At 43.9% G+C, this 14,347-nt stretch overlaps 1 protein-coding gene across 3 annotated transcripts in view; it reads right to left on the bottom strand.

The window, feature by feature from the left end:
* arid4b (AT-rich interaction domain 4B) overlaps nt 1-14,347 on the bottom strand; it is a 196,279-nt gene that overhangs the window by 117,923 nt on the left and 64,009 nt on the right. For all 3 annotated transcript variants that reach the window (XM_080191891.1, XM_080191893.1, XM_080191892.1), the window contains exon 5: nt 13,085-13,175. In XM_080191891.1, coding sequence (XP_080048017.1) covers nt 13,085-13,175 — 91 coding nt within the window. The remainder of the gene's footprint in view (nt 1-13,084; nt 13,176-14,347) is intronic.

Below are 14,347 nucleotides of genomic sequence, written 5' to 3'. Positions count from 1 at the left end.
CTTTCTACTATTGAATTAATCTCTTAAGCAGGTCAATAGTTTGTCTTTAATTCCATTAGCCTTACTTTCAGCTAACAGATTCTACGTGAAACCTTACCAAATGTCATCTGGAAACCGTACAAACTGTTTCTATTGCCTTTCATTTGCCTGTCCACTGCTTCCTTAAGCATTACAATTAGGTTCATCAGACATAAACTAAATATTTCTAAATTCAAGTTTGTTCTCTCTCTTCAACTCAAATTTCTCCAAGTGCTCAGTCACTCGGTCTTTCATTATATCTTCCCCACAATAAACGTAGAACCCACAGATCCATGATTTCCCGGTTTCTCTCTCACCTTTCTTAACAGCTTAGGTTGACGTTCCATTGAAAGTACTCAGGCACTATTCTTCAGACTGTAGCGTTCGCGCCACATTTACCATTTTAGATGGGCACACAAAATTCCAAGGCACTATATGAAGAGCACTGTATAGGCCAATCAACATTCCTCCCACAACCAATTCATGAAAATGAGATTAACCTGTCATTCACCACATGGATATTTGTCCAGCATTCTGATACATAAAGTGCTGCTGCATTTTTCTACATCCCAAAACTACACTTGAAAAATAATTTACTTGATCTAACACTCTGGAGATGTTTGAGTCACATGCCAAGAATGGTCAGCTCCTCTTTTTAGAAATGTACCACTAGACGAAGAACTGACTTAAAGTCAGTTATGCGCAGCACAGTGGTTAGCACTTCTGCCTCACAGCGCCACAGAGCCGGGTTCGATTTTCGCCTTGGGTCACTGTGTGGAGTTTGCACCTTCTCCCTCTGCGTGGGTTTCCTCCTGATGCTCTGGTTTCCTCCCACAGTCCGAAAGACATGCTGGTTAGGTGCACTGGCCATACTAAATTCTCCCACGGTGTATCCGAACAGGCACTGGAGTGTGGTCACTAGAGGATTTTCACAGTAACTTCATTACAGTGTTAATATAAGCTGATTTGTGACACTAATAAATAAACTTAATAAACTTAAGATCATCTTTCTCCCCAAAGGCAGTTCAAAGAACATTAGTAGGAGCAGGAGTAGGCCATCTAGCCCTTCGAGCCTGCCCCGCCATTCAATAAGATCATGACTGATCTGAAGTGGCTCAGTTCCACTTTCCCACTTTCTCGCCATAACCCTTAATTCCCTTGCCTACCAAAAACCTATCTACCCGCATCTTAAATATATTTAGCGAGGCAGCCTCCACCACTTCAACGGGCAGAGAATTCCAGAGATTCACCACCCTTTGAGTGAAGAAGTTCCTCCTCAACTCCGTTCTAAACTGCACCACCCCCCACCCCACCCCCCATCTTGAGGCTGTGCCCTCTAGTCCTGATGTCCTTTCTGAGCGGGAAGAATCTCTCCACCTCTACCCTATCCATCCCCTTCATTATCTTATACGTCTCTATAAGATCCCCCCTCATCCTTCTAAACTCCAACGAGTACAGAAGAATGTGGATTCTATTCAGCTCATGTTTTTACTGGGATTATCAGGAAATGCATCCGGTTTGAGTCAGACATCTGTACCTCATGACAGATTTATAGCGAATTTCTGAAATATTTCTATGATTTCTGAAAGAGTACAATTTCTAAAACAACAATGTGACCCGGACTTCACTAAGCTGACCCCCACCCCCACCACTGATATAACAGTAGATTTAGCTCTTTAATCTTTTGAATCTTGAGGGCTATTATGAGACAGCACGAGAGGACGGCGAGTAATGCAAGCAATTACAACTCATAATGGATCATGCTTCCAAAAGGGAACTGAATAAGCATTTGAAGGGAAAATACTTGCAGAGCTAAAGGGACAGGACTGCAGAATGAAACTAGCCAATTTGCTCTTGCAGAGAATAGACATGTATTTGATAGGCCAAAGGATCTCCTTCCATGCTGTAACTAGCGTATGGTTCTATAAGAAGAATCTGGCATAACATTAAAGCACTTTGGTTTTAATGTGACATTTCCTGGGCTATTAATGATAATATACTAAGTCTGCACGTAGCAAAACTATTGTATATGGCCACAGAGTTATTCTATAGCATTTGTTTCTTGAAATATTACAGTAAATTAATTGGCTCACAATATTCCAACCTAGTCAAACTTTATTTTGATTGGTGACACATTTATGATGTTGAAGGACGATAATAACTTTGCATGAATATGCTGGAACGACAATCTCAAAGCCAGTATGGTAAAAATCATCATGTCACACCTTCCTGCATTGCAGTGTTATAAGCATCCCAGTAATCCAACTGTGCCCTCTGAATACTGGATCAATGGAATAAAGCCTGAAGACCAGGTCTTATCGTCCCTTTCAGGTGGGCATTAAAGACTTCTTCAAAAGCAGTATTCCATGTGGTGACCAGGTCAATATGTACAGAACTGGGCCAATATCCCATTGAACAGAGGTGTGCCTTCTAACCAGTCAATATTTATCCGCTAACATTACTGAAAAAAAATTAATCATGATCACATTGCTGTGTGTGAGAGCTTGCTGTGAACAAATCGGCTGCCACAATTCCTATATTACATCACTTCAAAAATACTGCACAGGCTGTAGAACATCCTGAGGACCTGAAAGGCATTGCAAAACACTACACTTTCTTTCAAAACCCTATTAATGCTGTGGCTGCAAACCTTCTGTGGATTTCTATTAAAATCTCTTGCACAAAAATAGGACACAATATTAAGCCACAATTAAGCAAACCCATGTTTGATCACTATGTCACAGGGCATACATTGCATTTGAGATGAAACCTTTCCAACAATCAAGAATATTTCAGAAAAGCACAACATATTGCAGTGTACACTCAAACTAATCCTTGCTGACTGACCTGGTGTCATATTTGAATGCACAAGAGTTAATTACAGCTGATGTGCTGGAGTATAGTACACAGTTTTGTCACATTATTTAAGAAAGAATGCAAATACACAGGAAGCAGTTCAAAGGTGGTTCACTAGACTAATACCTAGATTGCGAGGGTTGTCTCATGAGCAAAGATTGGACAGGCCTGACTTGTATCCACTGGAGTTTGAAAGAGTAAGAGACAACTTGATTGAAACAAATAAGATGGTGAGGGAACTTGACGGAGTGGACGCGGAGAGGATGTTTCCTCTTGTGGGAGCATCGAGAACTCTGGTCACTGTTTCAAAATAAGGGGCTGTCCATTTAAAACAGAGAAGTGAGTCTTGAGAACTCTCTTCCTGAAACAGTGCTGGAAGCAGAGTCTTTGAATATTTTTAAGGCAGAGGTAGATAGATAGAGGTAGATAAGCAAGAGGGTGATAGGTTATCAGGGTAGGTGGGAACCTAATGTGAGATTGCTATGAGATCAGCCATGATCTTGATAAGTGGTGCATCAGAGTTGATGGGCCGAATGACCTACTCCTTGCTCATGTGTAACTATTAAAATTATACTACCTGGAAATGGAAAGTCAGCTTGGCCAGACTGTAACAGCCCAGTTACAAAGCAGTAACTGCAATACTAGACTCATTTTAAACCAAACTCACATTAAATCAATAGTCAGAAAATGGAGCTTTACTGGAATCATCAAATCACATGCCCTGTTTGACAGCTGTATGAGCTGTATTCAATTGAATACAATGATCTGACAGATTCAAACATCACGTCTTTTCCTCTGAGGTACAAAACAGCTCCTCTACTGTGAAATAACGCAATATTTTAAATCAATATTTGAGTAGTACAGGATTCAAAAGGTATCCAATTACTTTTACTATGACTGCCAAATGTTTGGTTTCTGCTCCTGTGGCTGTGAAATGAGGGTAATTTCTTTGTTCTATGCAATTTTGGTGAGTGTTAATCAACTGATAATTCAAAATACAAAATGACTGGATTTTCAGCTTCAAGGTGGGAATTGTGCGTTGAGCCATTTCACGGTCCTGTCTTCTGCCCAAAAGTGCCCACCCATTCTAGTCTTCCAGCAATTACACTGGAAGATGGAATCTGTGCAGCCACCTTTCTAAGCAGTTCTGTTAGGAATGCAGGCAGGCAGATGCCAGACTGCACAGGTTTAAAGGCACACCTCTGTTCAATGGGGCACTGGCCCAGCTCTGTACATATGTTTGCTCCACCACCTCTCACATTGATGGAAATGGAGATGGAAATTCCTGGATTGGAACCCATTCAATATAGGTCCCTCATATGTGAGTATGTATAGATCTATCAGGTATGTAAGCTGTCCCAAAGACTGGCATATTGTATCAAACTGCATGCTGCTTTTGTTCTTTGTAACTGGCAAAGTACAGATTGTACCCAACCAGCTTATGCTTGCACAACCCAAAGCACAGTGTCCAACACTAAATGTGATTCTGCAGCTGGGAAACATTTGTTAAATAATCTCCAGTGTGCTAAAAATTACTCTGACAACCAACTGACAATCATCAGTCGGATCTGCAATGTAGCACTTCTACATGTATTGGAAGCTACATATATTAATGCACAGGGCCCTGTTCTTTGCAGACAGAAAGAACTCACATACACATTGTGCCTGTTTCAGCTAAACAAAATAGTTATAGTCATTCACTGATCATTCCACAGGACGACGTCTGGACCAGAGTCAAACGGCATGGTTTAAATTTCAGACAATGCTTAGCCATTAACTGTCAGTCACCATCAATTGATGCATTCTCCATGGCAACATCTCTACTCATTAGAGCCCACTTGCCAATTAATCAGCATGTCTTCTCCTACAGTATAAATTTGTTGTTTCTCCCGACATTACTATTCTTTCAACCGTCCTGATGGGTGCAAGACAAAAAGCTTTGGCAAAATGTCTTTTTTAACAATATCTATATCAAGTAGCAAGATTCCTGTGTTGCCCTCACATCTTGTTTTCACAGCTAGCTTGATATCAGCAGCAAATTTGGCAGCAATACACTTGGTCCCTTTATCCAAGTCATCAATATAGATTGTAAATAGTTGCGGCCTCAGTACTGACCCGTGTATCATCTAAACCAGAAATGACCCATTTATCCATAGCTAGTACACTATCCTCGCTAATATTGCTGGAGGAGCTCCAGCTCAAGGTAGATGAGCTGGCCTCTGAGCTACAGACACTGAGGCTCATCAGGGAGAGAGAGGGTGCCATTGTCAATGGGGTGCAAGTGACATCCACCCCCCCTAGACTGGCTAACTCTAAGGGTCAGGGACAAGAGGGGGCTGCTGGGAGGAGGAAGGGGGGTGAGGAGCGGAGGAAGGAGAGTGGGGAGAGGAGGAAGGAGGGTGGGGAGCGGAGGCCTCAGCCTCTTAATCTGCATAACAGGTTTGAGGTTCTTGCTTCCAGTCTGGAAGAGGACGAGGCAGGTGAGGTTGGTGAGCAAACTGCACACGGTACAGTGATGCAGCAGGCCACAGGCAAAGAGAAGGAGAAAAGGAACGTAGTAGTGATTGGGGATAGTGGGGTGAAGGGTATTGACACTGTCCTTTGTCACAATGACAAAGTGCACAGAAGGGTGTGTTGTCTGCCTGGTGCTCGGGTCCGGGATGTCGCAGCTGGGCTGCAGAGGAACCTGAAGTGGGAGGGTGAGAATCCGGTCGTTGTGGTACATGTCGGTGCCGGTGACGTAAGCAAAATGCGGACTGAGGATCTGGGGAGGGAGTATGAAAAGCTGGGAATGGAATTAAAAAGTAGAACCGACAAGGTGGTCATCTCTGGGCTACTGCCTGAACCGAGTGCAGACGGGCGTAAGGTTGACAGGATTAAGGAAGTGAATGGGTGGCTCAGGGATTGGTGTGGGAGGAATGGGTTTGAATTTATGGGGCATTGGCACCAGTACTGGGGTAGGTGGGACCTGTTCGGGTGGGATGGGGTTGGTCTGAACCGTGCTGGGACCAGAGTGCTGGCGAATAGAGTAAAGAGGACTGTAGACAGGGCTTTAAACTAATTAGTGGGGGGGGAGGGTGCGAGGGTAGGTGACGTTACGAGGTCTAAAGTTAAGGATAGGGTACAGGTAAGGGAAGAGGCCGAGGATGTCCCAATAATAGAGGGAGTAGGGGGCGCAAGTATAGTTGGTGGCGTTACGGCAAATAGGGTCCAGGTGAAGGCTGGGATGAAAGCGCTTTATCTGAATGCACGAAGCATTCGGAATAAAGTGGATGAGCTGGTGGCGCAGATCGACACAAATGGATACGATCTGGTGGCCATTACAGAGACGTGGCTGCAAGGTGACAGGGACTGGGAGCTGAATGTACAGGGCTATCAAGTGTTTAGGAAGGATAGGCAGGAGGGAAAAGGGGGGTGCGCAGCTCTGCTGATTAAGGATAGCATCACAGTGGTAGCAAGGGATGATATTGGAGCCAAGGAGCAGAACGTGGAATCGTTGTGGGTGGAGATTAGGAACAGCAAAGGGAGGAAGACGCTGGTGGGTGTTGTCTATAGGCCCCCGAATAATGATCTGGAGGTGGGGCGGGCTGTTAACGTGCAAATAAGTGCGGCATGCAGGAATGGGACGGCCGTAGTTATGGGGGATTTCAATCTGCATATTGATTGGTCCACCCATGTTGGACACGGTGGGCTCGAGGAGGAGTTCTTGGAATGCTGCCGGGATAGTTTCCTGGAACAGTGCGTGTTGGAGCCGACGAGGGAGAGAGCTATCTTGGATCTCGTGCTATGTAATGAGGCGGGTAGAATTAGGGGCCTTGCGGTGAAGGATCCTCTTGGGGAGAGTGATCATTGTATGGTGGAGTTTCTGGTGCAGATGGAGGAGGAGAAAGTGGGTTCCCAGACACGCGTACTTTGTTTGAATAGAGGGGAGTACGGTAGGATGAGAGAAGAATTGGCGAATGTGGACTGGGGGAGCGCGTTGGAGGGAGGGTCTGCTGAGTAGCAGTGGAGGATCTTTAAGGAGATCTTTCTTGGTGCTCAGCGGAAATTTATTCCGATGGTCAAAAAGGACAGTAGGAGGAGAGGTAATAAGCCGTGGATAACGAAGGAGGTGAAGGAAAGTGTTAAATTAAAAGCGGAGGAATTTAGAGTAGCTAAGAGTAGTGGGCGAGAAGAGGATTGGGAGAGGTTTAAATGTCAACAAAGATTGACAAAGAAGTTGATAAAAAAGGGTAGGAGAAACTATGAAGCTGGGCTAGCGCTTAATATAAAAAAGGATAGCAAGAGTTTTTATAAATATATAAAAAGGAAGAGGCTGGCTAGGGTGAACGTTGGTCCTTTAGAGGATGAGAAAGGGGACCTAGTGGTAGGGGATGGGGATATGGCTAAGATATTGAATAACTTTTTTGTTTCTGTCTTCATGGAGGAGGACGTGAATAATTTGCCAGGTGTTAGTGATGGAAAGGTGGTAGGACTGGAGGGTCTTAATGACATTACTGTTACTAGAGAGGCGGTGCTCGACAGACTGGAGGGGCTGATTGTGGACAAGTCCCCAGGACCGGATGGAATGCATCTGAGGGTTCTGAAAGAAATGGCGGAGGTGATAGTGGATGCCTTGGTGGTTATTTTCCAGAAGTCGCTGGATTCCGGGGAAGTGCCGGAGGATTGGAAAACGGCCAATGTTACGCCGTTGTTTAAGAAGGGTGCCAGGCAAAAGGCGGGGTATTATAGGCCGGTTAGTTTAACGTCTGTGGTAGGTAAAATGTTAGAATCCGTCATTAAGGAGGAAATTGCGAGGCATCTTGAAGGGAATTGCTTGATAGAGCAGATGCAGCACGGTTTCATTAAAGGGAAGTCGTGTCTGACAAATTTACTGGAGTTCTACGAGGATGTGTCTAGGGCGGTGGATAGAGGAGAGCCGGTGGACGTGGTCTTTCTGGATTTTCAGAAGGCGTTTGACAAAGTACCTCACAAGAGGTTATTGCAGAAGGTCGAGGGACATGGAGTTGGGGGTAGGGTGTTAGTGTGGATAGAGGATTGGTTGTCAAATAGGAGGCAGAGAGTGGGGTTCAACGGGTGCTATTCGGATTGGCAGATGGTGACTAGTGGAGTGCCCCAGGGGTCGGTGCTGGGGCCTCAGCTTTTTACCATTTATATAGATGATCTGGAGGAGGGAACCGAGTGTAGGGTGTCGAAATTTGCTGATGACACCAAGATTGGGGGAACGGCAAATTGTGCGGAGGGTGTGGAGAGTCTGCAGAAGGATCTAGATAGGCTGGGCGAATGGGCCAGGAACTGGCAAATGGAATTTAATGTTGGCAAGTGTGAGGTGGTCCACTTTGGTAGGAGTAATGGTAGGAAGGACTATTACTTACGTGGCGAAAAACTGCAGCAGGCGACGGTGCAGAGGGACCTCGGGGTCCTTGTGCATGAGTCGCAAAAACCCAGCTTGCAGGTGCAGCAGGTGGTCAGGAAGGCGAATGGGATGCTGGCCTTCATAGCGAGGGGGATTGAATATAAAAGTAGGGAGGTCTTGCTGCAGCTGTATAGGGCATTGGTGAGGCCGCAGTACTGTGTGCAGTTTTGGGCGCCGCACCTGCGCAAAGATATTTTGGCCTTGGAGGGAGTGCAGAGGAGGTTTACTAGGCTGATACCGGAGTTGAGGGGGTTGAGCTATGAGGAGAGGCTGAATAAACTGGGCTTGTACTCGTTAGAGTTTAGAAGAATGAGGGGAGATCTCATTGAGACGTATAAGATGATGAATGGGATGGATAGGATAGAGGTGGAGAGACTCTTCCCGCTCAAAAAAGACAGTAGGACTAGGGGGCACAGCCTCAAGATAAAGGGGGGGGTGCGGTTTAGAACAGAGTTGAGGAGGAACTTCTTCACTCAAAGGGTGGTGAATCTCTGGAATTCTCTGCCCATTGAAGTGGTGGAGGCTGCCTCGCTAAATATTTTTAAGACGTGGGTTGATGGGTTTTTGATAAGAGAGGGGATTAAGGGTTATGGGGAGAGGACGGGAATGTGGAACTGAGCCACGACAGATCAGCCATGATCTTATTGAATGGCGGGGCAGGCTCGAAGGGCTAGATGGCCTACTCCTGCTCCTATTTCTTATGTTCTAATGTATTACGTCCCCAACACCATGAACTCCTAGCTTGTAATCTTTTACAGACCACCTTATCAAATATCTTTTGGAAATCCTAATAAGTCACATCGATTGCTTGCTCTTTGTCTACCCAGTTCTACACAGTCTTCACAGAATTATTACAATCTATGGCAGGCAAGTTGAATTGTAATTCTAAAAGACTCCTATGTCTCCATGTTTAATAGTAAGAATATTTGCATTTTTATTGCATCTTTCACAACATCCAGGATGTGCCAAATAGCATTTTACATCCAATGAAATACTTTTGCACTGTAATCACTGTTGTAATGTAGGAGATGCAGCTGTAAATTTCCACAAAACAAGCTGCCACAAACAGCAATGTGATAATGATGAGATATCTGCTCTTTGTGATGTTGTTGGGGAATAAATCTTGAACCCAGACAGTAGGGAGGATTCCCTGATCCTCTGAAATTGTGCCATTTTATTTCTGTTTAAGGGGGCAGACAGGACCCTTGTTTAAACACCTCAGCTAGCAGACAACAGGTTTTATATTCACAACTAACCCCAATGACCAAAGTATGAAGATTGCAGTTTAAAACTCTTTAAAATGGAGGGATGCAAGCCTAAGCCAGCGTGTATGGGCTATTACTGTTTCTACAGTAACAAGTGTCCCAAAGAGGGAGAGCACTTCATTATCATCCTTCTATATTGAAAACATTTAAAAGGCATTTGGACTGATACATGGATAGGAAAGATTTAGAGGGATACGGGCCATATGCAGGCAAATGGGGTCAGCTTAGGCAGGCATTTTGGTTAGCATGGACCAAAGTGTCTGTCTATCTCCATGCTGTCGATTCTATGTTCTATGAAATCAGGGTCCCACAGATCAACTGGATCTCTCTTCATTGTTTCTGTTTGCGAGGGTAGTATGTGGGAGACCAGCTAGAAATAGTCAAGTTCTAGGGAGTAACAAAGACACGAAGGAGGGTCTCAGCAGAGCCGGATGGAGGCAGGGGCAAAGTTGCAGAGATGGAAATAGACATTATTAGTGATCAGCGGTTTAAACTCAGGCAGTTACTAGGTGAAAGGCAGTCAGTAGCTAGGGGACAAAGCCTGACTTGGAAACTGAAAGCAATGCTTTTAGCCTTCAAATAGAAGAAAATTTCCATTCATCAAAACTGCACGTCAGATTAGCAACCTGATAATTTAGCAACACTGGAGAAGTCTCGAGGTGGTGAAGAAGAACATGGTATTGCCGGCATGCATGTGAAAACTAGTGTTGCGCTCTCTGATGGTGGCACCAAGGGACAGCATATAGATGTGAAATAAGAAGGGGGCCAAAGTAGATCCTTGGTGGAGGACATGAGAGGTAAACTTTTGCAGGTGATTATTTTGGCTACAATTAGACAGATAAGAATGTGAGAGCAGTCCCATCCAGCTGCATGGCAGTGGGCAGGAGGAAGATAGTTTGGCCAAGCATGTCAAAGGTTGCAGACAAGTTGAGAAGAACAAGAAGGAACAGTGTACCTTGGTCATAGGTGCATAGGATGCCTTCTCTGGCTATGAAGTTACAAAAATTCCAAGCACTTAGCAACATATAGCTGGTTTGTGATTTGTGTAACACCATATGGCACAAATAGTAAACCAAGGTTTAGATTGGAAAGTATTTATGCACAGCATTGAGAGGGGAAGAAAAACATTCAGAACTTTATAGATCAGAAAAAGGCCTTTTGTGCCTTTCGAGGTGCACATGCACCTTGAAAGAACTGTCTAATTTATTCCACCTCCCGGCTTTTTTCTCTCATAACCCTGCAAATTAATCCTCTTCATGTACAGGTCCAACTGCATTTTGAAATGTCCAATGCAATCTGCTTTTAACAGCCTTTCGGAACTTTTAACAAATCTTAACAACTCCTGTGTAAAATAATTTCACTTCATTTCACCCTTTTGCCAATAATTTTAAATCTATGACCTCGGGTTACCCACATACTTGCTAGAGGAAACAATTTTTTCCTGCTCCCTCCTGAAAAAGCATTCAACTGTTCTGACATTCTCCATTAGGTCTCTCTCTCATGCTCTCTTCTTCAAGGAGAACAACCCCAGCTTTATCAATCTCTTCACATAACTTTTTCCATAGTAGCGCTCTAGTGAAACTCCCCTGTATCCTTTCCAAAGCCTTGACATCCTTCACAAAGTTTAGTACCCAGAATTGTAGAAAATACTCCGATGTTTTTGCATTCAATGCTTCTAATTATAAAGCCAAGTTTCCCATCCACCTTTTTAACTGCCTTGCTCCATCAATTCAAAGATCTATGAACATGCATCACCTCCAAAATCCTGGTCTTTGACAACCACCTCAAATAAGTACCATGTTTCTCTCAAAGTACACCAGTTCACACTTATCCACATTAAACAGCACCAGCCACATGCCTACCCATTTCACGGATCTACGTTCTCCTGAAATCTGCTTCTACCCTCTTCTATATACCATGCTGCCAAGTTTTGCATCATCCACAAACTTTGAAATGGTACTCCTTATACCGAAGGAGAGCAATAGTCTTAATACTGATGCCTGGAAAGCATGATGTGGAGATGCTGGCATTGGACTGGGATAAACACAATAAGAAGTCTCACAACACCAGGTTCAAGTCCAACAGGTTTATTTGGGAGCAAAAGCCACTAGCTTTCAGAGTGTTGCTCCTTCGTCAGGTAACTGGGAGTTCTGTTCACAAACAGGGCATATAAAGACACAAACTCAACTTACAAAATAATGGTTTGAATGCAAGTCTTTACATGTAATCAAGTCTTAAAGGTACAGACAATGTGACTGGAGAGAAAGTTAACCACACGTTAAAGTGATATGTATTGTCTCCAGACAGGACAGTTACTGAGATTTTGCAAGCACAAGTAAGTCACAGGGGTTACAGACAGTGTGACATGAACCCAAGATCCTGGTTGAGACTGTCCTCATGTGTGCAGAACTTGGCCAAGTTCTGCAAACATGAGGACGGCCTAAACCGGGATCTTGGGTTCATGTCACACTGTCTGTAACCCCTGTGACTTGCTTGTGCTTGCAAAATCTCACTAATTGTCCTGTCTGGAGACAATACATATCACTAACGTGTGCTTAACTTTCTCTCCATCACATTGTCTGTACCTTTAAGACTTGATTACATGTAAAGACTCGCATTCAAACCATTATTTTGTAAATTGAGTTTGTGTCTTTATATGCCCTGTTTGTGTACAGAACTCCCACTTACCTGATGGAGGAGGGGCACTCTGAAAGCTAGTGGTTTTTGCCACCAAATAAACCTGTTGGACTTGAACCTGGTGTTGTGAGAATTCTTACTCTGGAAAGCACCCAGTGCATACCTCTCTCCAGTCAGAAAAATATTGTTCAATACGACTGATTCCCAATTCTCAGCCAATTACATACCCAAGTTACCAGTGTCCATTTATTCTCATATGTTGCTCTTCCCAAAATAAATCTGCTATCTAATGCCTTATCAAATACCTTCTGAAAGCTCACATTGACTGCACTACTTTCATTATTCAAATTACATTAATTAGATACAATTTTCCTTTAATAAATCTGCACCAGCCCTTTTTAACCCACGTTTGTCAGAGTGGGAAATAGCTGTTCTCGACAAGAGAGTCTCTAGTAGCTCCCCTGCCAATGATTTGAGAAGCCAGTGTTGGACTGGGGTGGGCACAGTAAGAAGTCTCACAACACCAGGTTAAAGTCCAACATGGTTATTTGGAATCATGAGCTTTCAGAGCACTGCTCCTTCATCAGGTGAGTGGAGAGTTGGGTTCACAAACAGGGCATATATAGACACAGACTCAATTGCAAGATAATCGTTGGAATGCGAGTTATCTTATTGAGTCTCTGTCAATATATGCCCTGTCTGTGAACCCACCTCTCCGCTCACCTGATGAAGGAGGAATGCTCTGAAAGCTCGTGATATCAAATAAACCGTTGAACTTTAACCTGGTGATGTGAGACTTCTTACTGTGACATTAGACCTGTAATATTTGCATAAAATATCTCTTTTTGCATTTTCACAGCAGGGATGCGGGTTAGAATTATTTTTTTCTTACCTACAGTGTACCAGCTTGCATCTGTTAGCTTATTGATGACAGCCATTTGGCACGTCCCATCAGGGTTCTTCACTTCAACAACAGCTCCTACCTGCAGAAGGAGTCACAGCCAATCAATAACATGTAAAAGGGAACAAATTGCATCCGTCAACTAGGTTCATTCACAATCTTCCAACATAAACAGTTGAATTAACTTTACCTGAGAAGATTGGAAGGATAGGGATTTGTTGGGAGAGAAATTGAAAGGGATGGGACACGATTATATCTGGTCTTCCAGGGGCTTAACCAACACTGATACAAAAGCGATCCATCCTGAATTAATGTTGGGGTACGTACAAGGGTAGGTGGCTTAGTGCCCGATTAGATTTCCTGTACCTCACACAATGGGATACCTGCCAATGTCAGTCACAGTAACTTGTATTTACATAACATCTTTAACACAGCACAGTGGCTGGCACTGCTGCCTCACAGTGCCAGAGACCCAAGTGCGATTCGCAACTTGGGTCACTGTCTGTGCAGAGTCTGCATATTTTCCCCATGTCTGTGTGGGTTTCTTCCAGATATTCCAGTTTCCTCCCACAGTCCGAAAGGTGTACCGGTTAGGTGCATTGGCCATGATAAATTCTCCCTCAGTGTACCCAAACAGGAGTGTGGGGACTTGGAGATTTTCACAGTAACTTTGCTGCAATGTGAATGTAAGCCTACTTGTGACAAAAAAGAATAAGCCTTAAACTTAGTACTCTCTTTTCCGAGAGCTTAGTCAGTATATATTTTGTTGAATCTCTGTAACTTGTGAGGAGGAGGCAGACTAGTTCCCGACTGGACTCCTATGGGAGTCAAGAGCCTTTATAGGGTACACTTAGTCATCACAATCTCCTGGACTGCTTCTAACTGCTTGAGGAGGTCAAAGAGGAATTTTCCAGAGCACCGTTCGTCCTTTGTTTTTCTGGAGTTTGTTTTGCTTCTCCCAGGAAATGACATGACTGGGGTTAGAGGTAGGAGAAGGAATGTCTTATAGTCCAGACATGACAATTATTGGCCAAAATCAGCTGTATTTTTCCTGTCCATCTTTTATGTTTGCAAATCATCCCATAGCATGTCACAACAGCAATATCAACCAATATTACATATGGAGCCAAGGAAGAAAACACGTGGTCTAAAATTTTGACAAAAGAGGTTGGTTTCAAGGAGCATCTGAAAGGAGGGAGATAGAGACAGAGATCATTTCAATGTTTGGGAAACAGACAGCTGAAAGAGTGGGCA

The sequence above is a fragment of the Carcharhinus amblyrhynchos genome, chromosome 7 (assembly GCF_965287045.1).
Source record: "Carcharhinus amblyrhynchos chromosome 7, sCarAmb.v2.hapA, whole genome shotgun sequence".
Classification (NCBI taxonomy): domain Eukaryota; kingdom Metazoa; phylum Chordata; class Chondrichthyes; order Carcharhiniformes; family Carcharhinidae; genus Carcharhinus; species Carcharhinus amblyrhynchos.
Note: the sequence above shows the minus strand (reverse complement) of the source record. Positions and strands in the feature narration are given on the sequence as shown.